Raw genomic sequence first — 26489 nt, 5'->3', positions numbered from 1 at the left:
GGCATGTCAATCAAAGGTTTTTACAGCAGGAAGCCTTCCACCATCTCAGTGTCCAGGGTGTTATTGTCGCCATGAGATTTCTCAAACTTCCCCTGGTTCTGCAACCATGTATAGATCGTACTCAACATGACGGCAATGTCAAGAGCAGTGATAGCATTGTACCACTTAACACTCGGTCTACCAGAATTCTGCAACTACTAGAACGACCACAGCAGTCATTTTGACTGCTTAGACATTATTTGCATATAATTTGGATAATCAATAAAAATATCTAAGATAAATTGATTAAAAGGTAAAAAAAAAAAAAAAAACACCTCAGGACACAAAATGAAAATTATAATTAATGAGATTTTTATTCATTTAATTGACACCAACATACTGTTCATCCGAAAAGTATTCACAGCGCTTCACTTTTTCCACATTTTGTTAAATTACAGCCTCATTCAAAAATGGAATACATTTTTTTCCCTCAAAATTCTACACACAATAGCCCATAATGACAATGTGAAAAAAGTTTGTTTGAAGTTTTTGCAAATTTATCAAAAATTAAAAACTAAGACATCACATGTACATAAGTATTCACAGCCTTTGCCACAAAGCTCAGAATTGAGCTCAGGTTCATCCTGTTTCCACTGATCATCCTTGAGATGTTCCTACAGCTTAATTGGAGTCCACCTTTGGTAAATTCAGTTGATTGGACATGATTTGGAATGGCACACACCTGTCTATATAAGGTCCCACAGGTGACAGTGCATGTCAGAGCACAAACAAAGTGTGAAGTCAAAGGAATTGTCTGTAGACCTCTGGATTGACAGGATTGTCTCGAGGCACAAATCTGGGGAAGGGTACAGAAAAAATTCTGCTGCTTTGAAGGTCCCAATGAGCACAGTGGCCTCCATCATCCGTAAATGGAAGAAGTTCAAAACCACCAGGACTCTTCCTAGAGCTGGCCGCCCGTCTTAACTGAGTGGTCGGGGGAGAAGGGCCTTAGTCAGGGAGGTGACCAAGAACCTGATAGTCACTCTGTCAGAGCTCCAGCGGTCCTCTGTGGAGAGAGAAGAACCTTCCAGAAGGTCAACCATCTCTGCAGCAATCCACCAATCAGGCCTGTAGAGTGGCCAGATGGAAGCCACTCCTTAGTAAAAAGCACATGGCAGCTCTCCCTGAGTTTGCCAAAAGGCACCTGAAGGATTCTCAGACCATGAGAAACAAAATTCTCTGGTCTGATGAGACAAAAATTGAACCTCAGACTGGGGCGATGGTTCATCTTTCAGCAGGAGAACGACCCTATTGTAGCAGATAGTGAAATATGACACCCATTGTAAATAGTATGCAGTCAATTTGACTGCTATGGGGGTTCGAGGTAGTAATATTCAGATCTCTGTTGTGTTTTGAAATTTTAATGATAAAAGAATGTTAGAATAAAGTATACACACATTTAGGAAAAGTCAGGGTCCTATTGGTACATAGGTTTCATTTAGTCAAAGTTATGATGTTCAAAATTTTGAAAGCAGTCAAAATGACTGGCTTGGCAGTTCGAGTGTTAACGCCATCTTCACCAACTTCAACCTGATGGTGGGGCTTGAAGATTTGCAATTTCAATAAAGTTGGGGTGCTATGTTTGATAGTTTTTGATTTTTTTTTATTATTTTTAATTTTATTTAGTTTTTGCCTTTTGTTTTAAATTTCAGTTTGGTTTTCATTAGTTCCTAGTGCTGGTTTGTTAGTTTTCATTTTATTTTGCAAGAAAAAACACAAAAAACAAAACTGTTTTAGTCTAGTTTTTATTAGTTTTAGTGTTAGTTTAAGTTTTTTTGGCAGTATGGGAAACCGGCCAGGGGGAGACCCTGGTCTCTTCAGTTTTCCTTTTATTTATTGAATTTTAATGTTTGTATACAACTCAAGACCTAAAATGACCATTGTGTGAAGCTTTTTTCAATCAAATCTAGCATTTTGTCCCTCTCCAGGCTTGGGCATGGTGCTGGCAAAGACTAAACTAAGATTTTATCTCTGATTTTATTTTATCTTAGGTTCATGAGCACAGAATTGAATTTCAGTTAGTTTTCCTTTCTTCTGCAAAGCTTAGTTTTTATTTAGTTTCAGTTAACTAAAATAATTTTAACATTTTAGTTTTAGTTTTTTAGTTAGTTTAAGTTAACTATAGCAACCTTGGCGCTGTGTAAAATGTAAATAAAAACAGAATACAATAACTTTGAATCTCACAAACCCATAGTTTATTCACAATAGAGCATAAACAACGAATTGGACGTGGAAACTTCAAGTTCTAGTGTAAAACAGCTGCAGCAGCATTTTGCAGCTAAATGGGTTAATTGGCAACAGGTCAGTAGCTTGACTGGGTAAAAAAGGAGCATTTTAAAGAGGCAGAGTCTCTCAGAAGTAAAGATGGGCCGAGGTTCACCAATCAGCAAAAACCTGCATCTCAAAACTGTAGAACAATTTCAGAAAAATCTTCCTCAACATAAAATTGCAAAGAATTTGACTAGGAGTGGAAAGTAGCTACTTACATTTACTCAAGGTACTAAAATTGAGTAGCTTTTTTGTTTACTTTTTGAGTTGTTTTTAAAACCACTACTTTTACTTTTAGTATATTTTGAGGGAAGTATTGTACGTAGTTACATTTTAAAAGGCATTAAGTACTGACACTAAAACACTAAAAGCCAAAGGTCTAAGCTTCCTGCCAAAAACAAGAAGATGATTTCTAGTTTGATTTCCACAACACATGACGGCCGGTAGCAAATAGCAGCAGAATGATATCACTTTCCATTCTGTTGCCTTTTCCTTTACGTTAAGTAGCTACTTAGTATTCAATACTCTGAGTAAACTTTCAATGACCTACTTTTTACTTTTACTTGAGTAGATCTGTAAAGCAGTACTTCTACTTCCAATTAACTTTTACTTAAGTAATATAATCAGACACTGTTTCCACCTCTGACTTTGAATATCCCACCATCTTTGGTGCATAATATCACCAAACAATTCAGAGAATGGAGAAATCTCTGTGAGCAAGGGACAAGGTCAAATGTTAGTGTTAAATGCTTGTGATCTCTGGGCCCTTAGGCAGCATTGCATTAAAAACAGGCATGATTCTGTACTGTAATCTAAGTGGTGAAAGTGGCAAAAATGGGTTAAAGTAGCGATAAAAATGATTTAAAAGTGGCAAAAATTGTCAAAAAGTGGCAAAAAAAATGGGTTACGGTATCAATAAAAATGATTCAAAAGTGGCAAAAAGGGTCAAAAAGCGGCAAAGAAATGGCAAAAAATTGGTGAAAATTGGCAAAGTAGGTTTAAAATGGACAAAATAAGGTAAAAAGTGGAAATAAATTGGTGAGAAGTGACCAAAAAAATGAGTTACAGGTTGCAAAAATGGTCAAGAATCACCAAAAACATGGCAAAAGTTAGTGGAAATTGACTTAGATGGGCAAAAGCAGCAAACAGGTGGGAAAATGGAGGGAAAGTGGCATTTAATTGCAAAAAAGGGGAAAGAGGCAGGGATGCTACACAACAGTAAGCATGGCCCTGACCCTACTTTTTTGAGATGTGTTGCTGCCAAATTCTGCCAAAGTCAAATTCTAAGTGAGCTAATTAAACTTTTGTCATGAAATTATAAAATGTCTCTTTTTGAACATCTGATATGTTGTTTATGTTCTGTTGTGGGATTTTCAAATCACTTCACCTTGCAAAGCAGATGATACACCCGTTTCCTTGTTTTTAGCAGGCGAATCCATCTTGCAAAGCTCCCATCTGTTTGGGTCCAGTTAGAAAGTGACAGGACCAATCAGCGACGAGGGGCAGTACTTTCAGGTGCAGCAGAGTCATGACGTTAACAAGCAGCAGCAAGAGCTGGTGCAGTTATGGAAGAAGAGATTAGCGTGGATGCTGCTATAGCGCCAGTTTTATCAGAACTTGACAACATTTCTTTGTTAAAAGAAGAACAAACAACAGCAGTGAGTTGTTTTCTTTTCAAAAATGACAAAAGTCGAGTACTAACATGTCTATAGTTGCCATGTTTCGTGTTAATCCTCATTAGCTGCGCACACGCAGCTCGACAGCAGCTATGTCACGTATTTTGTTGCTCTGATTGGCCCGTAGAGATGTGACAGACAGAACGTTCACCCAATCACACTCTGAGTTTTTTTCAAAGCCTCTGCCTTTTCTCAAACATTTCCTATTGAAGCTTTCCCAGATGGTTGTGTGAAACAAATCCATCTGGCGTGTCAGGTTACAAATCACTGCATTCTGTTTTTATTTAAATTTTACACAGTGTCCCAACTTTTTTGGAATTTCAGTCATAGATTGTCTGATAATTATATTAGATGTCTCCAAAAGGCTCCATTTGCCCAGATGTTAAGTTCAATGACTGTATGAGCTGAGGTGACGCCTAGTGGACAGTTAGCAGCTCCCGCCTGTCAGTCAAAGAGGCCACGCCCCTTATTCCAACCTTTATGCCTGAATATAGTGTACACAGGAGAGTTGTATTTTAAAAAACACAGTCCAGTCAGTTGTCATGAGGAAAGAAATGAGCTGTATATATTTATGTCTGCTGTAGAGTGTGACATTTTAACATGGGGTCCTATTGGAGTAGGTAGGAGAGAGCTGCTGGGCACTAGAGGAACTGCTGCTTCTGCTTGTTGTTGCACATACACTACTTCTTTTTTATTTGTAAAGAAATCCTGACACACTCAGAGTCAGTAGTGTTGTAAGAGCTGAGTTATTAACCACCTCCTTAGACAAATCTAGAGTTGAAATAGAATAAAAAAATCAATCTGTGATGATAACTTCTCAATAAAAATCATCTCACTGCAGGCTTTGAAGCTTGACTGACCTGCTTATGAGCTCAGCTGGATTCCAGTCTCAGTGGGGAGTGAGAAATTGTTTATTCACTTTTATTCACTGATGTAAGCACACATTTTAACAGTGCAGTCACAAAAAATCACTTCAGGTCATTGTTATAAAACAGGAAATTCTATCACAACTAAAATTATTACACAACAATGTCTGACAAAGATGACCTTTTAGAAACCTTGTTTGTGTGTATTACTCTGTACATACTCTGTAGTGTTTTCCTGCACAACACAAACATTTAAACTATTCAGTGGGTGAAACCATAGCATAGCTTCTGTACCTGCATACATGTGGCCTCTGTGCTATTAGGGTCAGATTGTCAGTGATGCATGCAGTTATTAGTTCCAGCCTGCAGCCTCAGTCTGACAGAGGAAGAGGCTCCACACAAACAAACTCCACCATCCTCTCTGCTGCAGTGAGTGCGAGGCATGAGAACAGGAATCCACACAGCAGCCCAGTGATGCAACCAGCATACCAGTGTGTGACAGGACTGGGCGGGAAGAGGGGGGGTTCTGGTCCCCTGTGGCTTTACTGTAATTTGAAGGTTATTTTCTATGTTCCTCCTCTGAACTCTGCTGAGAAAACGGGACAGACTAGCTGATATGAATTAAACTCTGAGTGACCTGGGTGTGTCCTTCCTTCTTTTTCTTTCCCAGCATTCCTCTCCTCGTCGGTCACTTCCTCTGTCAATCTTACATCCTTGTTCAGCGTCAAAAATACACAGAGGGAAACCTTCATGATGGAAATACTGAGTCTAATGTAAGGAACAACAAACAGGCACTAAGAAGCAAAGCAAAGAATTGAAAAATGTTACATTTATAAGCAGTAAAAGATATAACATAAAAATGGTTGTACATTTTATCTTTTCAAGGAGGATCAATCAATCTTAAATTTCTTGTGTCCATGTAATTGCCAGCTCTGCCCTGAATCAGTTCTGCACTCTTGCTTTCAACCCTACCATCACCTCAGCATTCACCTGCAGGCTCTGACTGAGGGATGTAAAGACAGCTATTCCATCACCTCCTCAGATTCTGCATGTAAAATAAAACACAAACATATTCTGCTGCTGCTGTCAAAGTTTTAATCATTATATCATGAGTTAACTGTTGAATTACCTGCTGTTGTTATGAGCAGAGTCCATCAGATCTCACATCCACCAGTGTTGTCTAAAGCAGTGGTTCTCAACTGGTTGAGTCTAGAGACCCACCATCAAGTCCTCAAGGAGAATTGAGATCCAAATTTTGGAGATCTTTTTGGTTAAGTAGATGGATTTAATAAAAATATAGCAGAGCTTGGGCCTAAGACAGTATAAAAGGTGTAGCAAAACAATGAAGCTGGAGAAAACATGCATGTTTTATTGAGTCTCCTAGACAATTTGGCGCAATTTTCTTTTTCAGGTACACATCCATGACCCACTGAAAAGGGCTTCGCGACCCACTTTTGGGTCCCGACCTACCAGTTGAGAACCAATGGTCTAAAGAGAAAAATAAGGCTTTTTTACTTGGCTTTCAAATAGTGATGAATGTTTATCTTGTCTCTTGTTTAACTATGCAAGACTCTTGACTCTGAAATGATTTGACAGTTTCCAGCCATATTAATAGAGTCTTCAAGAAGGGCTATGATGATGAACTCTGTTTGTGCTTCTGGCCGTAGAAGATCTTCAAGGGATTTATAAAACCCAGTTGAAATAAAGTTGGAAATTATGTGAAAGTGAATAAAAAACAGAATACTGCGATCCGTGTTCTCTTTTAACGTATATTCTATTGAATAAGCAAAAAGACAACACATGCATTTTCAATGGGAGACAGGCCTGGACATGCAGGCATGTCAAGTATCCACACTCTTTTACTGTGAAGCCATGCTGTTGTAACTTGTGCAGAATGTGGCTTTGTACAATCTTGCTGAAATAAGCAGGGATGTCCCTGAAGAGACGTCTTCTGCATCAGTGGTGGACAGGAACAGAGTAAATGTACTCAAGTACAGTTTTTAAATATTTGTCCTTTTACTTTGACTTCACTACATTTGACAGGCACAATCGTACTTTTTTAGTCTGTTCTGTTTTCCACAGTTCTATAGACCCTCTCGTCCCTGAAGTCAGATCTTGACATGGGTTTGACAGCGGCATCTGTCCGGTGGCTAGCTAGCACCTGCTGCCGCATCTGCGGCCATGGGGTTTGAGCCATCAGTATTCCCACTTATATCAACTGTAAAACTAAATCTCAAAATCTTTTCTTACTTTACAGTTATTTTTTTTTATGCTCACCTCCAGATAATTTCGTTTTTTTGGACATGCTGCTGTACCGGCTAACTTTGTAAACAAAGTCCCAGTGTGTGTCAGTGAACTGGGCTGTCATTGGCTCGTGAGAGTTGAGTCTGAAGGCAGGGATTGGTTGAGGCTGCAAGTGTTGATTGTTGATTACTCATTGTGCTTACAGGAGGCAGACCGTACTAAGCGAGAAGAGCTGTAATGGTTACTCTGTATAATTACCTCCGCCAAGGAGGTTATGTGATCGGCAGGGTTTGTTTGTTAGTTTGTTAGTTTGTTTGTTAGCAATATAACTCAAAAAATTATGAACGATTTTGATGAAATTTTCAGGAAATGTCTGAAATGGCATAAGGAAGAACTGATTAGATTTTGGGAGTGATCCGGATCACCGTCTGGATCCAGGGATTTTTTAAAGGATTCTGTACTATTGGGAGATAGGGCTAATGGCTTAGGTCTGCACTCCGAGTGCTTTTCTAGTTTCACATGCATATTACACCCGTACCACTGCGCTGTAGTGGGCAAATCTTGTCGTGCCAGTGGTGCGTACATCACTTATCCCAAAAAATGCAATGGCAGGGCCCGTTGGGGGCCTGTCTTTTAGAAGTAAGTTCCACCATTAAGCCACGTCCATTTCCTGAGAGGGGTGTTGCCAGGGGCGGAGTCAGACAGATCATTAACATTTAAAGCCACAGACACAGTAACAGCTCGTTCAGAGCAGGGCTGAAACAGAGGGTTTTGTAGTAATGCAAAAATCCAATACTGGAGTCTTTTTTCAGCAACAAACTTCACAGGCATGTTTTTGGGACCTCTGAGACTGATATAAACTTGTCTTTAAAGGGTAAAATATGTGACCATTAACACATTAGATATGTTGGAAAACTGTTGCTGTAAACATGTGAAAACACTGAGATCTACATGTGACTAAATTTTGGATTTAGACCATTAGAACATTTTTCACCTTTCTCCTGGCTGTGTTTTATTTTGGCGGGGCAAATTTGTGGAGAAGTGAAAGTGTGTCAGCAACATTTAAGCAACCTTTCACTTTAAACCCACAAGAAAAACCCAAGGAGATGCTCTCACTACCACAGGAGGTGAGATAATGAGTCAGCACTAAGTGCTGCTACCCTAGAGTATATATAAGCTTGCTACACCTGATCTCAATCAGGGCTGACCAGCTACACACAAGCCTGGCACAGGACTGATTGTATCACGCTAAGTGAGTAGTGCCCTGTGTGATTTCCCTCACAGCTTCTGGAAGGATCCAGGTGTTTTGTTAGAACAATTAAGTTTATTTGTTTGGTTGATTAATATTTTGTCTTTGTGCTGCATTAAATTAGGTTGAAAGTGACTTTATAAAAGTAGTAGTAGTAGTTTACTTTGTAAAGTAAAATAGTTAAACTGATCCTAGCAAATAAAGATGATATAAACATGGATTGACATACTCTCTTTCAGCAGCAGAAGTCTGACTGATCAGAGGTTTTATTGGATTGTTCTAAAAGATCATTGAATAATCACAGACATCATTTCTGGGCATAAATACATGAATAATTTCTCTACATGCTGTCTGGAGTCAAATATTTCTTAAATGTAAGCTAACCTAGAAACATATAAATGGATGATGCACATGGTCTGACAGTTGAATCCGAGAGCACAGGTGAGCAGGAAACATCCTTACATAACCGGAGAGCATTTACTGAATCATTTCCCCCAAAGTGAAGGCATGAAAGGAACCGGAAACGTCTCTATTTTCATTCAGAGCGAGCGCTCAGTGTTTCCCATCTGTGCTTCTATGACACACAGGTGAACAAACACAAACATGCACACAGGAGCTGCAGAGTTTCTCTCAGGGTGTTGTTGACCTGGCGTCCACTTCAGCAGATGATTGACAGCTGCATGCGTCTGAACCCCATTCACGCATTGGTGAACTCCAGCCTTAGGGGCGGGGCCATCAAATTTGTCCCCTCTTTATTGGATGACAGCTTGCTTGTAGGCGCAATGAGTGTGTTTGTGTGTCTGGGTTTTGTCCTCTGCACACAAAAGCAGCTTCAGTTTGTGATGTCCATATTTAGGCAAGACTTTCAGGACTTCCCAGGCATCGCATCAGCTCCCACTCTCTTTCACGCTGTGTGTGAGCGTGCATGTGTATGTGTGAGTCCATCTAAGTTTAGATTTTTGTGTTTTGATGTTGCCGCTGCATGGTTCATATTTTATTAAAATGCTGTTAAGTCATAACTCTCTGGCTCCTGTGACTAATATATGGACATTACGATTTAATGATTTTATCTTTATTCTGCTTTACTTAGGCCTGTAGTCATCATTCATTTAGTGTTTTCATATATGAGTGAAATTCCTGAAAATGGTCTAAAATGTTGGACTAAGCTGCATGTGTGAATGCAAATGGATCATTTTTTCACTCCAGCTTTGCCCACTAGTTCCTGATAAAATTTCTGTTTTTCTGGGCTGAGCTGATTAGACAACACAGCAGGAAATATTCAGGAAGATTCACTATGACTGAGCCACCTCATACACCATATAGACTCTTTCATTTATCTATTGCATGGATATATTTCATTCATCTGGGACACCCCCCATTTAAAGTGTTTGGGAAGGACAGGACTTTTAATAAAATGTTGGAAGTTGATTGGACAAACATTCTGTCTGCCACATTCATGAGGTAGTCATGTCTGGTTGTAACCTGAGCTAAACAGACAGATGCAGCTCTAGTTTGTAAACTGAGGAGCTTCTTGGTGGATAAAACTCATGCCGAGGCCAGTTGGGAGAAGTGCAAAAGCATCTTCTATGTCAAGAGAAGCTTTCAGTGTGGCTCTATGCTCTTGTTTTAATTTTTAAAAAATTCTCAGTTCTAATAAAACTGCCACTGTACTGTAGCTATATCCCAGCTAGTTGCTACATTGGTGGCAACCACTGTATATACCAGCTTCCTGTACAACTAAACCCCACCCATAACTATCACAAAGTCATGCCAAAGCGGCTTGGAAGAAGAGTGAAATATCTTTCCATCATGAAAAGCCTTCAGTGTTGTTCTCTGCTCTCTATTTAAAGAAATGTGGTCCAGTTCCAATTAAAATGCATCCACAGCAAATGCTACACCAGCAGCAGCCATGACTATCGGCTCACAGTACAACTAAACCACCCATAGCTACCGTAGAACCATAGTTCCTCTTAAAAGATGCTGATTGGTCAGGTCAGATATGGCACAATAACTTCAGACTGGGGCTTTGTAAGATGGATTTGCCTGATGACGGACATGGTATCTAGCCAATCCATCTGCTTTGCCAAGTTACAGACAGAAGTGGCAACATTTGTACCATGCTACTGGCATAAAACTGATGAAATCTGCATGCAAGTAATGGAACTGCTTCACTATATTCTTCTTTGCACTTGGCCAATGCATTTAATATGTCTTATTACTTGTAGCATTAATATACAAGCAAAGGCTGTCATGATAAGTTATCACTTATGCAGTGCTGAAAAATTCAGGTGAACTGTCCCTGAAATCCTTCTGATCTGGTTGTTTTCTGAAGCGTTTCTCTTGGGTTTCTTGGATGTAGCCGAAGTGGTTGGTAAAGCAAAAGGGTCTGCTTAATAATACTTATGAGAATATTTTCTGGTATATCAAAACTACATGTAGCTGTACTGAATCTTAATTGCTTTGTATAACAGTATTTCTCAATTGCTAAAACACTAAACCCTATTGTCTGAGCCAAATGCTCAGCGGGCTAAACCCATTTATTGAATCAGTCACTCTTTTGGCAAAACCATAAGCACTTTTCTTCTGGTTAGACACAACTTGCAAACACATTCTCACTCACTAAAACACATTTTGCACTGTGATGCACTTGTGTTGCATAATGGTAAGCACAGATAGCATAAGTTAAACACATTTGAAGCACAATGCGCACATTTGAAGCACAATGCGCAATTGTGGCTAATGATGTGAGGAAACCAATATAAGCCAGTTCAGAGAGCACTGGTTGTTGAAGGTTGTACAATGGATAGAAATATGTAGTGGATGAAGTCCTGGGGCCTGACCCAGCACGTAGACATGATGCTGTGGCTCAGTGATTGTAGATACTGTAAGCACTTGAGTTTGATTTTGTGGTTTACACTGTAATGTGCTTCTCATTTAAATTTGTTTTTACTTTATTTTTGCTGTATACAGGTGCTAAATTCAAAGGATTTTTTTGGGGGGCAAAATTCATTCAGCCTACTGTGAACAGTAAACATTATTTCTACAGCTTCATGCCCTGAGCATTGTGTTTTCCATTTTTTTATGCAGTGTGTAATGACTGCTCAGCAGTGTTTTATTTTTGATTGACTTGGGGTATGATCTGACAACATTGTTTGGTTTTGCAGGAAGAGTCAGAGGTTTGGTGAATGTAGTTTGAAAATTGGGTTTTGTGCTTCTAGTGTTGAGAAAAGCGTGGTGGATGTCAAGAAATGTGTTTTAGCAATTGAGAAATATTGTAACGAGCCTTTGAAACATTTGAGCTGAATAGTTTTGCCTCCATGATGACACAGGTTTAAAGTAGGGATGCATGATGTTATCAGCAGGGAAGAGTTTAAAAAGTTAAATACCGATATCGGCAGATGTGAACATTCTCAGCCGATAGTTACAGCCGACATATCAGCTGTATCAGTCAAATATGGTCAATGGACTTGAGCTTGTATAGTGCTTTTCTAGTCATCCGACCACTCAAAGCACTTTTTACACCACAGCTTACCTACCCTTTCACACCCATTCACTCACACATTTATTCATTGATGGTTGAGTTTTCTATGGAGAATTGGCCACCAGTATTAGCTAATCTAATTCATACTCTTCCATACCCGTTGATGAAGCAGTGGGAGCAAATTGGGGTTAAGTGTCTTGCCAAAAGACACATCGACATGTGATTGCAGGAGCTGGGAACCCACGAGACCACAACTCTACCAACTGAGCCGTATCAGCTTTAAATATCGGCAAAATGTAGATAAATATCATCTATTATGGTTGCGTAGGGCACCACGGGCTCCCCTTTTTGGGGGAAAACATTCCATAAAAATGAACAGCACTCAGTGGGGAAGGTTCGGGCTTAAGGGATTTAAAAGCTTAAAATATGAAAACGGTATGGTTAGATGGTTATTGAGAGCCAAAATCCAACAGTCAGAGAGATAAACATAATGTACATAAAATTGCATAATAACAATATGAAATAATCTGGTGACTGGAGATGTCATAAATCAACATCACATACCTTATGTGTGCTGGATGTTAACACTAGTCCTCTCTAGTTTCAGCCAAAAGACACTGAACTCTTCTATGACACTCTTTTGTCATTTGAGAATAACAAAACATGCCTTAAATCATGTTGCTTTAATTGCTAAAGGCAGTGTTTCCCAACCTTTTTTCCTTGGAACCCCCCTACATATACTTAAGAGCCCATGCAGGACCCAAAAGAGAAGGAAAAAGTGACACACTGTTGTCAAAAAATTAACGTAATTGTTTCCCTGATAAATCCCTAAAAAAGGCCTATGCATGCTTTTCTTGTCAAAAGACCTTTGTATAGACTTCTTAATTACTGCTTTATCATGGTTTTAGTCAGTATTTACTGATCTAATTTTGGCAGACTCAGAGCAGACAAAGCCTCGCGCCACCCCTAAGATCTTTGGCACCCCCTTTGGGGGTCCCGGACCCCAGCTTGGGAACCAATGGTTTATTAAGGCCCAAAGAGCAACAAAATGGCTTTTTAATCATGTTATTACCGTTGTTTTCTAACCTACCTCCATTCAGTCTGAGGGCTTATTTTCTGACGAATGGGGGCGTGGTCATACAGGAAATGACGTACCAGTCTTATCCATTGTAAGCACTGATTATTTTAAATAAGGCTTAATTACAGATTTTGTTATTTTCACTCAGGAGCAAAAAACATTAAGAATGAAACAGCAGGAAAAGACTGATTTTGGGAAACTGAACAGATCCCGATTTTTCAGATTTTTCTTCACTTATTACCATCCTCACTCAAAAATGTTTGACCTTTACTCTTTTCTTCCTCTTCGTTCCCTTCTATCCTCTCATCTTCTGTCTTTTTCCTCCCCTTCTCTCTCTCCCTGTTCTTCTTCAGGTGAGTTGTTTATGGCTGACAACCGTCTAAAGGAGGCCCAGTTCTGCATCGCAGAGGCCAGCGCGCTTTTCCCAAACTCACACTCAGTGCTGCTGCAGCGGGGTCTCCTCGCCGAGCTGAAGGGCCAACTGGATGACGCTAAAGGGCTGTACGATGAGGCGCTCGCCATCCACCCCACGGGAGAAAGCATCCTTGTGCACATGGTGAGAGACAGACACAGATTTACAGGCTCCATCCATCCATGCATGCATTTATTAGTGGATAAATCTACTAAAATAACACACAAAACATGCATATAGACATGAACACGGTTTAAACGCTTGACTTCTCTTTGTCAAATTATCCCTGATGTAAGACAGAGGCCAAACATGTGCATACACTCATTTATGCACCCTAGCAAACAGCTGCACACACACATCCATGCACATTATATATGCTTTATTTGAGTTCACTAAATTGCATCACGCTGGATGTTACGCAAGAACCTCAAAATCAAATCAGACTCACACATGCAGTCATCCAACTACACAAACATGCTGACCCACACACATGAAGAAATGCACAAAAAATTACAATGTTCACTTCACCGTGCAGAATTAAATCAGAGAAAACTAGATTTTTACAGCAGTCTTTGAAAGACTCACAAAATCTACACATGTGCACAGCTGGCTGTAAACATAAAGTTAAACATGCCAGACATCCTGCAGGATCTCAGCATATGATCGTTCCAGCCCATATAGAGGTGCTGAAAAAACTGATTCACATTGAAATTGCAAGTAATTCAATCCCAAGTGCATTTAAAAAAGCAAAACAACTTGCTGCTTCTCTGTGTACCGTCTGCAGAAGAAATTTGCTCTTACAGAGTTTTCAAGAAGATTCTGACATTCACCAAAGTTTTCTTAACTCTGACAAAATCTAGGAAGACTCCAGAGGACTCTTATGAACATTTGAGTGCTGATATGAAAGGATAAAACATTTAGTCTTGCATTCATCAGCACTCAAATGTGCAAGATTAAGAATGACACAGAAGAATAGAATTGTTAATTCTTACCACTGCATTTTTTTGTCCATTTAACACTCTTATATAACAGTTATATTCCAGAATACATGGTTTGACTTGATCATGTAGTTTATTTTGATTCTGACAGTGCTGATATCTTGCTTCTTCTCCTCCTCTCCCTCCTGTGTGCCTTCTGTGTTTGCACCAGCCCTAAAGTCTCATGCCCTTATATGGGCATAAAAGGGGTGTTTTTCTATGCTAATTAGGACAAATGTGCTCAAGCTTTGAGCTTTAGAACACCTGGAACACAGATGCAAGCAGTCCAACAGTTTAAGAGCATGGCAAACCAAAGGTTTCTCTCAGAAACTCTTTTAAGAACAATTAGAAGAAAAATCTTAGGAAGTCATTGGTGAATGAGGCCTAGTGTCTGTAATGTTCACTGACCTACTGCCTACACTGTCCTTGGAGCAGTTTCTCAGCCTGTCCTGTTTTCCTCAAAGCAGAGTGAATTCTACTCTGGGTAAGGCCGGCCACACACTAGACAGTTTATATATCTAAAACAATGTTAAAACTGTGGGAGACCACAGACATCAATTTCACAAGATTTTTCATCTTTAATTCTCTGAACGCACACACAAGTCAGCCAGACTTTCATATCACTGAAGACCACACACCTGCCAGCCTGCCAGCGACCTCCGGTGATCATGTGACTTCAGAAAAAACAAACAAGCATGGATGTCTGTGGATACCCTTTTGTTGACTTGCCACAACAGGCTGCACTGGCATGTGTTACAGGTGCAGCAAAAATCATAAAACAAGGGAAAGACTCAGGATGAGTTTCTGGCTGGAAAGAAGCTACAGTTGTGTTTACGGTCGGGAGCGGTGGAAGCACGTATGATCCGGCAGGTGATGCCGGATCATACGTGCCCTGAAACGATTCAGGGTCTGGGAGGCTGTGACGGGAGCAGTAAGATAATCGTGTTGACACCACACACGAAGATTATTCTGACAAATAGTCATTTTGGACGAGGCTCCACTCGGGATACGCCCCCACTATCATCAGGGGAGGCAAATCATGCCTCAAATCAGGCTTAAAATCCTGTAGTGTAGAAGACTGACCCACCGTGTATGCTATGTGTGCTAAACTAAAGTTATTCAGACTACTTCAAGAATCTCTCATATCCACGAGTTCAAATCACACACCACACAGCAGACAGGGAATGTGTTGTGAATTAGAAAAAAGGTTTGAATTGAAAACTGGTTCAGAAACAAATCATGACCCCTGGAATTTTAAACAAACCTAATCATGAGATATTAGAAAAATTCACATTATTAAATCCAAATTAGTTTAAACATTAAAATGATTTTCAATTATGTTATTTACTCCTATTAAACAATTTAAATCTTGTTTTTTTTCTCTTTCTTTTCTCTCCTTGAAGGCAGATCTATATTAAATAACCACCATTTTAAATCATCACATTTTATCCTTTAACATCCCACTAATTGGATACATCATGTACAAAGGCACATACATATGTACTATGTGCTGTAAATGTGTATGCTGAAATATACACAGAATTATGAAGCATTGAAATTAAAATTTTGTTAATAGCCCATTCAAACGAAACACAAACAAAGCAAAATATGAACAAACTGTTATTATATCTCTATCTTTAATCTAATAGGATGCAGCAATCCATATCAAGTGGAACATGCATGTTACTTTATCACAGCATTCATGCAGCAAGACATGTTTAATCAATGACTAATCAATAGCTTGTTAGGCAGGGTCACGGTTTCTGGAGATGGAGAGATCCTTCCTCTGTAAACATCGCCTCAGTACTCCAATACTAGAAATGACATTCTTAAAGAAGAGGAAGAAGAAGACAACAATTATAGAAGATGTTAGTTGTTGCTTTTTTTTTTTTTTTTTTGTGTTTTAGCAGCGTGAAGTTGTTAGCACTGTTGCCTCACATCTAGAAGGTTCCTGGTTCAAATGCAGTCAGGGCCTTCCGTGTGGAGTCTGAATGTTCGCCCGTGCATGCGTGAGTACCCTGATGCCTTAAGTAGTGTTGAAAAAAGGATGGATCAATTGGTTTGCTTACTTTAAGTATCTATTTAGTAACCTGTGCACCATTGCATAAGAAATATTTCACATACATCTGGGCAACAGCACATGCACACCATATTAGAAGGACTAAACCTCTCCAAAAACATCTTGGGTTGTCGTCCTGCTTACATAGATGTGTTCATTTGTTGTGTGCAAACTTCTAATTCACTCAAACTTTAGTTGAACACCAAAATATTACAAACTATGTTCAAGGACTCTCTCTCCTGATCACGCGCCCACATTTCTTTTATCCAAGCCCATCCCCTCTCTCCCTTTCTCTGCACTACAAAGATCCTCTCTCACCCACCCTCGCCTACTCCCTCTCTCTCTCTCTCAGTCTGTCTTCAGGATGATCCTCTGGATTAAGCATCACTGTTCTGACCTCTGAACTCTCTCTGTTGTCATGGTGAAGGGACGGATAGGGATATTCCTCAAATCCAAGACTCTCTCTCTCACGCACACACAGCCTGTGGTCTCCATAGTGACCATAGATGTGCTGGATGATAGCTGTTTGACTTAACCATCGGCCACCTTGTGACCACATAAGGCTAATGCTTTTGCTCCTACGGTGCATGCTAAGCGTGTGCGTGTGTGAGTGTAGTGCAGTCCCGTTGGGGTGGATGGAGGAGTGCGTCGCTTCCATATTTGGCCTGTGGGAGAACTCATCCCAGGGGGTGAAAAGTTGAATGAAAGCCAGCTGGCGGTGGCCTACTCTGGGTCTCTTACAGGCCAGATGTGTTCCTCTGTCTGTGTGTAAGTGTGTGTGCTTGGGCATTATTGTGTTTTGCCTTCCTCTGTGGGTCTGGCACACATGTGGACTATTTGTGCTTTTTTTTCTTGGATTAAAACACATATTAGAGCAAGGCTGGATGATTTAGCTCAAAGTATTATCTAAATATTATATCCCATAGCGCTTTTATAATTGGATAATAATGACAAATTGAAGAGTATCCAAAAAAATGACAGAATAACATTAAAAATGTTTAATTTAACTTTATTTAGCAGATGTGGGGCAGTAAGACAGTCTAAGCTCTGAGTTTAGCATTATTTCAGTTTATGATTTTAATGAACTTTTATCAGCTGCTAAATTATCATCAGAAGTCTCTTTAACTCCAAAACAAAAAATCTGAAAGTATAAATTTGGACAAAAACATCCTAATTCAAACAAGTTGGGATATTGTGTAAAAAATGAATAAAACAGATTAAAGTGATTTTTAAAAATATTTTTTCAACCTATGTTAAATTGAATACCACACAAAGACAAGATTTATATCAATTAAACAAATAAACTGTATTTTTCTTTTGGAAATGTACACAACTTCTGAATTTGACACCTGTAACAAATTTCAAAATAATTGGGACAAGGCAGTGTTAATTTCGTCGACTAAAACCATGACTAAAACTATTCGTCAACAGCCTTTTTTTTTTCATGACAAAAAACTAGACTAAAACTAACAACGATAGATCTGTGATGACTAAAACTGACAAAAACTAAGTCTAGTTTTCGTCAAGATGACTAAAACTAGACTAAAATGTTATATAGTTTTTGTCTGACATTCAAAATCCGTGACATTTCTTTCAAAAAACAATTCAGCTGTAGCTATTCTTCCTCTCAGCTGTAGAAAGCAGGGACCCCAGGTTTGGCAGAGTGCAGAGAACACACTACCATGGTTTGGTACCAGATTAAGGCAAGAAAATAAATGCTTGGACTAAAAGTAAAGACTAAAATGTGAGGACTTTATACAGACCAAAACTAGACTAAAATGTTTTGAGTTTTTGTCTACTAAAACTAGACTAAGACTAAAAAGGATAGAAATGACTAAAATGTGACTAAAACTAAAATGCATTTCATTTAATGACTAAAACTAAGGCTAAACTTAAAAATAGTTGCCAAAAATTAACGCTGGGACAGGGCCAAGAAAAGACTGTAAATGTTTTGGAAAGCTCAAAAAGATCAGGATTTCCCTAGCTAAGTAGGTAATATGTAACATAATCAGAATCAGCCTTTTTGGCCAAGTATGCTAATGCAACAAGGAATCTGACTCTGGTGGGCTTTGCTCTCAATATATAAGAATTAAACATAAAATATAAAAATTTGGTAAAACTGAAAAAAGTATGAAACTAGCACTCAGAGAGCGCAGACCTCAAACATTAGCCCAATCTCCCAATAGTGAAGAATCCTTTAAAAACATTCCTGGATGCAGACGGTGATCCGGATCAGTCCCAAAATCTAATCAGTTCTTCCTCATGCCATTTCTGACATTTCATGAAAATCCGTCCATGACTTTTTGAGTTATGTTGCTAACAAAGGAACAAACTAACTAACAAACCCACCCGATCACATAACCTCCACATAACCTGTAATTAAGATTTAGATATGTACAACCTCTTTTTAGGTATTTTTATTGGTATACAAACGTCTTTCGGCATTGATGGTATGGTTGAAAAAATGGGCCAGAGGTGCAAGAATGGAGGCATGATCAGAAGTGTAAAATATGCAAGGATGTGGGCAAATTTACACAAGATAGCATAATTTCAGATAGATTCCATTAGCTAGAGATGCAGCATTTTACAGTAAGCTTAGTGTTTAAGTAATTGTAAAGCAGTAAAGAGACAGTGCAGGATGTTTTACTTTAAACAGGGGTAACATGCTTGTGAAATGAAAGTTGACAACACACCAAACTAAACAAGAACCCAAAAACAGGACTCAAAACTCAAAGGCAAATTGAAAGTCTGTTTAGTCACACCAGGATGATTCAAAAAAGCTCCAAAACCCACAGGTAAAGGTAGCCAAATTGGCAGACAAAAAATGATCAATAAACTCTGAATACAGGTCAAAAAACTAGACCAGAAACACATTTGAAAAGGCTAGAACGCTTGCAGGACAAACTGCCGGGGTAGCAAAAGGACAGGAGAGGCTAAATACTCTGTTCTGGTGCTTGAAGTCTAACGTGTTGGAAGATTTGATGGGTCTTGTAGTGGATTAATAAAAGCCATAGTTCTCTTGCAGACTGAGAGGGATTGTCCTCCAGTATTTTGTTACATCCATTTTACCCTCTACCTTTACAAGCCTTCCAGGGCTGGCTGCAGAGAAGCATCCCCACAGCATGATGCTGCCACTGCTGTGCTTCACAGTGGGGATGGTGTGTTTGTGGGGATATGCAGACACCCCAAACGTACGTCTTGTCTGATGGCCTAAAAGCACCATTTTGGTCTCATCAGACCAAAGAGCTTTCTACCACTTGACCATGGAGTCTCCCACATGCCTTTTGGTGAACTCCAGTCCAGATTTAATCTGAGTTTTCTTCAACAGTGGCTTTCTCTTTTTCACTCTCCCATAAAGCTTTGACTGATGAAGAACCTGGGCAAGAATTGTTGTATGCAGAGTCTCTCCAATCTCATCTGCTGAAGCTTGGAACTCCTTCAGAGCAGTCATAGGTGGCTTGGTGGCCTCTTTTACTAATTTCTTTCTTGCACAATCACCCAGTTTGTGAAGACGGCCTAATCTATGCAGATTTACACATGTGCCATATTCCTTCCAGTTCTTGATGATGGATTTAACTGAACTCCAGGGGATGTTCAGTGCCTTGGACAGGTTTCTGTCTCCATCCCCTGACTTACACTTTTCATTGACCTATTGAGTGAGTTGCTTGGAGCTTGGAGCGTATAAGCACTGTAAACAGCATATGAAACTATTCTATTACAGGACCTGAGTAGTACTGAATGATTTTCTAAACAGCCCTATCAGACATGTATTTCCTTAGGTTCTCAATACCATATTAACAGAACTTTGAGGTACTGGTGGACCAACTAAATTTATTTTGAACCATATCTCTACCTTGAAACCATAGCTAGTGCTCATGTTGTTGTCTGATGAAGCTGGGTTTGGTTTTGGTAGTTGTTCAACTTGTCCAACTTTGTATAAGAACTCTTGTTCAGATTTAAAGAGACATGGGCTTCTACCTCTGCATTCCAGTGATCACTTTGTGGTGAAAAGTGAGAATCTCAACAAATGTTTGACTGCAAGCCCTTACAGTGATGCTTTAACCCTACTCTGTATGTTGTAGCATGCTCTAATAGACACATATGTAGAGTCTGTGTTCTCTATAGAACGCTGCTGTAATATGGATTAAATACTAGACATGCCATTGAAGCAGTGTGAGATAGTTTCATCCCTCCTCATTGTGCTGCTGCCTAACTGGGACAGTGTGTGGGACATTTTATCTGGAGCTCTGCCCATATTTCTGTCTTGCATCAGCCTGCCAGAACACAACCTACAGTTGCAGCTTCTCTGTGGCTCCGTCGGCTTCATGCATTTATTTTTATACTGTATCTGCTGTGGACACTTTGTGTGCCGGTGGCCCATTTATTCAGCTCTGCCTTGAGGGGGATTCTGATGATATTCTTGGTCTTACACTCCAGCTATTATTCTGCAAAGGTACATACTGTACTTTCCTTGAATGTCCTTTAGATCTTTTTTAAGTTATTAGGGCGACAGATAAAAGATGTCCTCCTGCTGTGGCTGTACAGTGAAAATTTGCTGATTTATTAACAGAAACATCAACGTAAAAATGAGGCTTTATTCAGATTATCTCCATGGGATTTTTTTCTACTTTTACTGGATTGCTTAAAGTTCATATATATAGTATAGTAGAAACTACAATGTACAATATACTGCAGATGTCGAGACTTTGGACTCTATTTTGTTCCTTTTCTTTTCTGGACAGATATTTATGTACTTTTCTAGTGTTAGATTTAACACTCTCACTGCTAATCTAACACTCAAGATTTTGATGTGTAACTACATTTACTCAAGACTATAAGTATCATACTTGGGTAGTTTTTTGTGTACCTATAATTCTTGGAGTACATTTTAGAACCAGTACTTCTACCTAAGTTTAAGAGAGTAGCTGAACTTTTACTTGAGTACAATACTCCTGTACTTGTTCCACGTCTGTTGACTGCACAGTAGCACAAAGAGAGAGAATGATTCTACATCACATCCTAAAACAGCAAAAACTGAAGTGCTGATATCTCAGGGTTAAACATGTCAGAGTTGATTTTACTCTCAAAGTGTAATTTTAACTCCATTATGAGTTAAATGTCTTTCTGTGTTGGAGCTATTCAACAGAGTTGATCTAGCAGTGTTAGTTCAACTCTGTAAAGAGTCAGCTGATCAAAGCTGCAAACTGGAAGTTTGAATCTGGGGGGATGTGTGGTGGGATTTCCCTATCATCCCTTTATCAGAATGACAAGAGATACTTCAAAATTTTGGCAAATTCGCCCATTGCCATAATCCCTGTGGTCTTAGTAACAGGTTTGTTTCCTTTAGTTGTCGGTGCAGCTGGCATATCAGCCCCCCAGATTTAAAAACAGCTTGCACGGACAACTAAAGGAAACAAACCTATCACTAAGACTTTAGGGATTATGGTAATGGGTGAATTTGCCAAAATGTTGAAGTACCCCTCTAAGATGTGTTTCAAGCCCAGTTCAGACCAAAGATTCGTGATGAGACAAGTTGAAACTTGCAACTGCTTGCAATATTCCACTCTGCGACGCTCTAGACACCTCCCAGTTCACACTGCTGCGATTGAAGGAGACGATGCATCGTTTCCATGGCAACGTCTCTCACAGTCTCTAACTTTAAAGAGGTTTTATACCTAAGTTAGTGTGCAATAAATCTGTCTCTGATCACCTTTTTTGTGTTTTTGTGGTCATAATCACACTTTTTTATCACATGTGGGTGCACCGAAGTGATTAGTCCTCCTTGTCATCAACATCCTGCAGCTGTGTGATTTCACGGCATGTATGAATACAAAAATGCTTTGCTGGATCAGTCTTGTTATAGTAAAGATATCCGCTGAGAAAAAAAAAAATTTCCACGGACAGATTTAGCTCAGACAGCCTTTAATTTCTCCCACATTAGCCTATAAAGCGCTGTGCATCCTGTCCGTGCGCAGCAGGAAAGAGAAAGCATTTTCAAACGATATACTCTATTAACCTTTCATTTATTTATTCATTTATTGCATCATTTCTATCTTGGAAATGATCACACTGATCCTCTCTTTTGTTTGTTATTGCAGAGAATCCTCAGTCAGTCAGCTGAAGCCTGAAGTGCAGCTGATGGAGGAGGCAGGAGTTTGGCAGGCGGAAGTTTCTGTGTTAAATCATTAAAAAGATCGATGTCAGCCTAATTATTTCCAAGAAGCAGATAAATGTGATGAGTTGAAACATTTTTTAGAATAAGCTCTCCTTTACTTTATTTGGCTGCGCTTGTAAGCAGGAGGCGCTGCGCTTTACGGGATAATCCATGAGAAAATCAAGGTTGCAGGAGCTAAATACGTCAGCAGAAATTAATTTTTCTCAGTGGATAGTTATGTTTCAACAAGACCGATCTAGCAAAGCATTTTTGTGTTTATATGTGCCGTGAAATTTCGCTGCTGTGCTGCTACATTGATGACAAGTGATTGTCAGGAGGATCAATGAGAAAAGAGATATTTCTAAAATTAATAGCATTATCTGACAGAATTGGTGTATACAGCCCTTCAGAATGAGATTTATATTTCCATTTTCACATTTCTCTGCTTGCTGCGTTCTAAATCCCGCTCTCTGCAACTTGGCAGGATGAATCGCTGGCAACTACATCAGCCGGCTTCAGTCGAGCTGCAATGCTGAGTTCAGACTGCTGCGACTCTCACCAGCAACTTTCTAAAACCACATGGCGAATCTTTGGTCTGAACTGGGCTTTAGATGCGTTTAGTTGAGTTTGGGTGTTATCTTTTGTAACGCGATCCTGCTGGGGCTCTTGTGCTCATGTTCCCCAGTTGTTTTGTTGTTATACACATTTGCACCATGACTGAAGTTATCCACCGAGTCAGAGATTTTTAGGTGCTCCTTGAGGTTGCAGAGTGCATAGTCATCAGTGTGTATTGCCTTGCTCTCTGCTTTGCTCTTGCCAGCATAGACACTTTTAAAGTGATAAATTTAACTCTATTTTGTCTGTATTTGACTCTGTAATAGAGGTGGGGCTTTACTTGAACAACCTGGTTGGAGATTTATTCTCTGGTTGTTCTTTCCAATAAGGAAAGATCTGATTTTACCATATAACTCCTCAGTAGCTACTCAGTACTCAGTACTTTAAATTGAATACTTTTTACTATTACTGGCGTAGATTTGTAGACTAGTACTTTCACTTTTACTAAAGTCAATTTTAACCTGAGTGACTGTACTTTTACATGAGTGCAGCTGTCATGTACTTTTTCTATCTCTAATAAATACTCATTAAACTATATGTTTATTCTCTATTATCAGCACCTCAATATGCAAACCCTTAATCGATTTTTTTTCCTTGAACAGGCAAGGAACCATATACAGTCATCACATTCACCTTGACTTTCACCATATTCATGTAATATATATATATATTTGTAAGTGACAAAAGTAAAAAAGAATTGGAATGTCCACCAATAATATTCTAGGGCTCAAATTTGGAATTTCCAAGTATTCCAGTGATCACCCTATAAAGGTTTAAGGCATCATTGATTAGCTTCACTCAGGATAAGCAAAGCAAAGTCAATTCTCCCTGCAGAAGAAGAGGAAAGGCAAATGTGAGTCAGAGAAACCGGCACTGGAAGCTCAGCAGCTCCCGTCATGTGGTTGGTAATAACACACCACCATCTTTTTCCTCTTTCACCACACAACCCTTCACTCAGTTCACCTCTATGTGAGCTTCATCCACATGGTTTTTGTGTGTGTGTGTGTGTGTGTGGGTGTGTGTGTGTGTGTGTGTATGTGCGTGAGGAGCAGAGAGAGAGAAATGCAGTGATCAGACGGTGCCTCACCGCTCTGGTCAGCTGCTGGTTTCAGAGTATTTTTGGATCGATGAGGGTGTGGTGGTAAAAGAGACCAGTATTGGACTCGCTGTGCTAAGCTATACATGCTAATACTTAGCTCATTTCAGCTCTTACTTCTTGGGTATAACAGTCCTCAGGTGAAATCTAAGCATCTACTTATTTTATTAGTCTGTCTCACTATTAGCAGCTTTACATAAGTGTGTGTGCTGTTCACCTCGTTCAGCAAAGGTTTAGGTGTGTCATGTATGTGTGTTTTCTCATGGTTAGCTGATACTGAAACACGGCCCAGCCTCGCTTCCGGCGATGGCATGAAATGAATCTGACCCACTCCCAACATCCTCCACATCTCATCCCTGCTGCCGTGAGTCACACACAGACTTCCTCCTCTCCAGCTGAAGCATATTCATACACTGCTTCACATATGCATGCATACTCTCAAGGACGACGACTTGTGCTCATTGAATTAATCGCGTTCCAATTATCAAATGCCCCCCATCTCTCTCTCTCTCTCTCGCTCTCTCTCTTCTAGTCTCTCTCTCTCTCTCTCTCGCTCTCTCTCTTCTAGTCTCTCTCTCTCTCTCTCTCGCTTTCTCTTTCCGGATGGGGGTGGTTGTCAGCTGATTAGATAATGCAAATACATTATTTATAACACTTTGCACGTTCTCGCCGCTTTATGGGATTGCCTAGCAACCAGGGAAATATATTCTATTGAGCGAGACCTCTGATAAGCACTGAGAGAGAGAGAGAGAGGATTGGGAGTTGGCTGGTTTCTCTGTTGCTATGTATGGCTCATCTGGGCCCACTTATTTTTTCCATTTTCTTTGACACCTCTCTCTTTCCTCTGCTCCTAGTTTAGCTCTTTCTTCACTCTTTCCTTGCATTCTTCCCTCCTTTTCCATTCCTTTCTGCCTCTTGTTCTTCTTCTCACTTCTTTTTTTCCCAGGTGGCTGTGTACCTGATATTGACTTTTATACTGTTACTTATTTATAGATCTGCTATAACCTTCAGAGAGGTGAGAATTAACTTTGTAGCGCTAGAAATCTTTACACATTCAACCACAACCATCCTATTTTCCATACATACATACCATCTGGGTGCACGTCAGGATAGAGATGCTAAAGGTGTACAGGTAACTATCTTCAGTATCGTTCCATATGGGCATAAAAGAAATGCAAGATCTCTTTTTTTGTGGTTGTTTTGCATATACTTGTGTTGTTTTGTGCCTTTTGGGGTCAATTTGAATGTCTTTTGAAAGTTGTTTTGCATCTCTTTGTGGTTGCTTTGAATCCTTCTGTGATTATTGTTGTCATTATGGAGTTGCATGTGGTCTCTTTGTTCGCTCATTGTAGTTTTGTGTGTTTTTTGTGGTTGGTTATTTTATATTTGTACAACCACAAATCCAAAAAGTTGGGGCACTGTGTAAAATGTAAATAATAACAGAATGCAATGATTTGCAGATCCCACAATAGAACATAAATGACATATCAGATGTTGAAACTGAGACATTTTACCATTTTATGAAAAATATGTAGAGTTGATGACAGCCACACATCCCAAAAAAGCAGGAGGCCAGTAGATGGAGTTGGGAAAGGAATGTTGTTCCATTCTTGTCTGATGTTGGATTCTAGCTCCTCATGAGTCTGGGTCTGGTTTGCTGGATATTTCCTTTTATGACTAGAGCCCTGCCTCCTGCCCACTCCCGCTTGATTTCTGACCATTACCACCAACACCCGCAAATGGTCTTTCCAATTCTGCCCGCAATATGCACGAACTCTGACAATCCAAGTTCAGAGTGCATTTAATGAAAGGAATGGTAATATTAGTGTGTTAATTGAAGCACCATCTTGGTGAAGTTTCCTCCCTAAATGAAGTATAACTCTACGAAAACAACCACAACACACATCCCCATCCTGATAATGGAACCAGACATGGATAAAATAATCAGTGAGCGTCTCAGACTGATTTAACTCCTGGTTATGGCTTAGTAATAGCAATGCAAAGTAATATTTACCTACCTAATTTACATATTCATGTAAGGGTTAATGCCCGATGAGGTGTCCATTTATCAGGTATTAGTGGATGACATGGACGCCTGAACCTTCCTCCGCTGCGTGTCGGACGGTTGCCTCTGCAAAGTCCATTAATTCCTGATAATTGGATGCCTCGAAGGGCATTAACCTGCTTATACCATGGTCACTTGCCAAAGAAAATGATAAATAAAATGACTAATTCATAATTTTATACGTTTTGCAATCAAAATACAAAGTATTAC

The 26489-nt window shown here is 39.5% G+C and overlaps 1 protein-coding gene across 1 annotated transcript in view; it reads left to right on the top strand.

Moving 5' to 3' along the window:
- The window catches only part of ttc7a (tetratricopeptide repeat domain 7A), a 117679-nt gene that overhangs the window by 75457 nt on the left and 15733 nt on the right, over positions 1-26489 (top strand). The window contains exon 19 of the mRNA XM_041789910.1: positions 13255-13457. Within this exon, the coding sequence (XP_041645844.1) occupies positions 13255-13457 (203 nt within the window). The remainder of the gene's footprint in view (positions 1-13254; positions 13458-26489) is intronic.

The sequence above is a fragment of the Cheilinus undulatus genome, linkage group 6 (genome assembly GCF_018320785.1).
Source record: "Cheilinus undulatus linkage group 6, ASM1832078v1, whole genome shotgun sequence".
Lineage (NCBI taxonomy): Eukaryota > Metazoa > Chordata > Actinopteri > Labriformes > Labridae > Cheilinus > Cheilinus undulatus.
The sequence above is the reverse complement of the archived record's forward strand: the minus strand, read 5'-3'. Positions and strand labels throughout refer to the sequence as shown.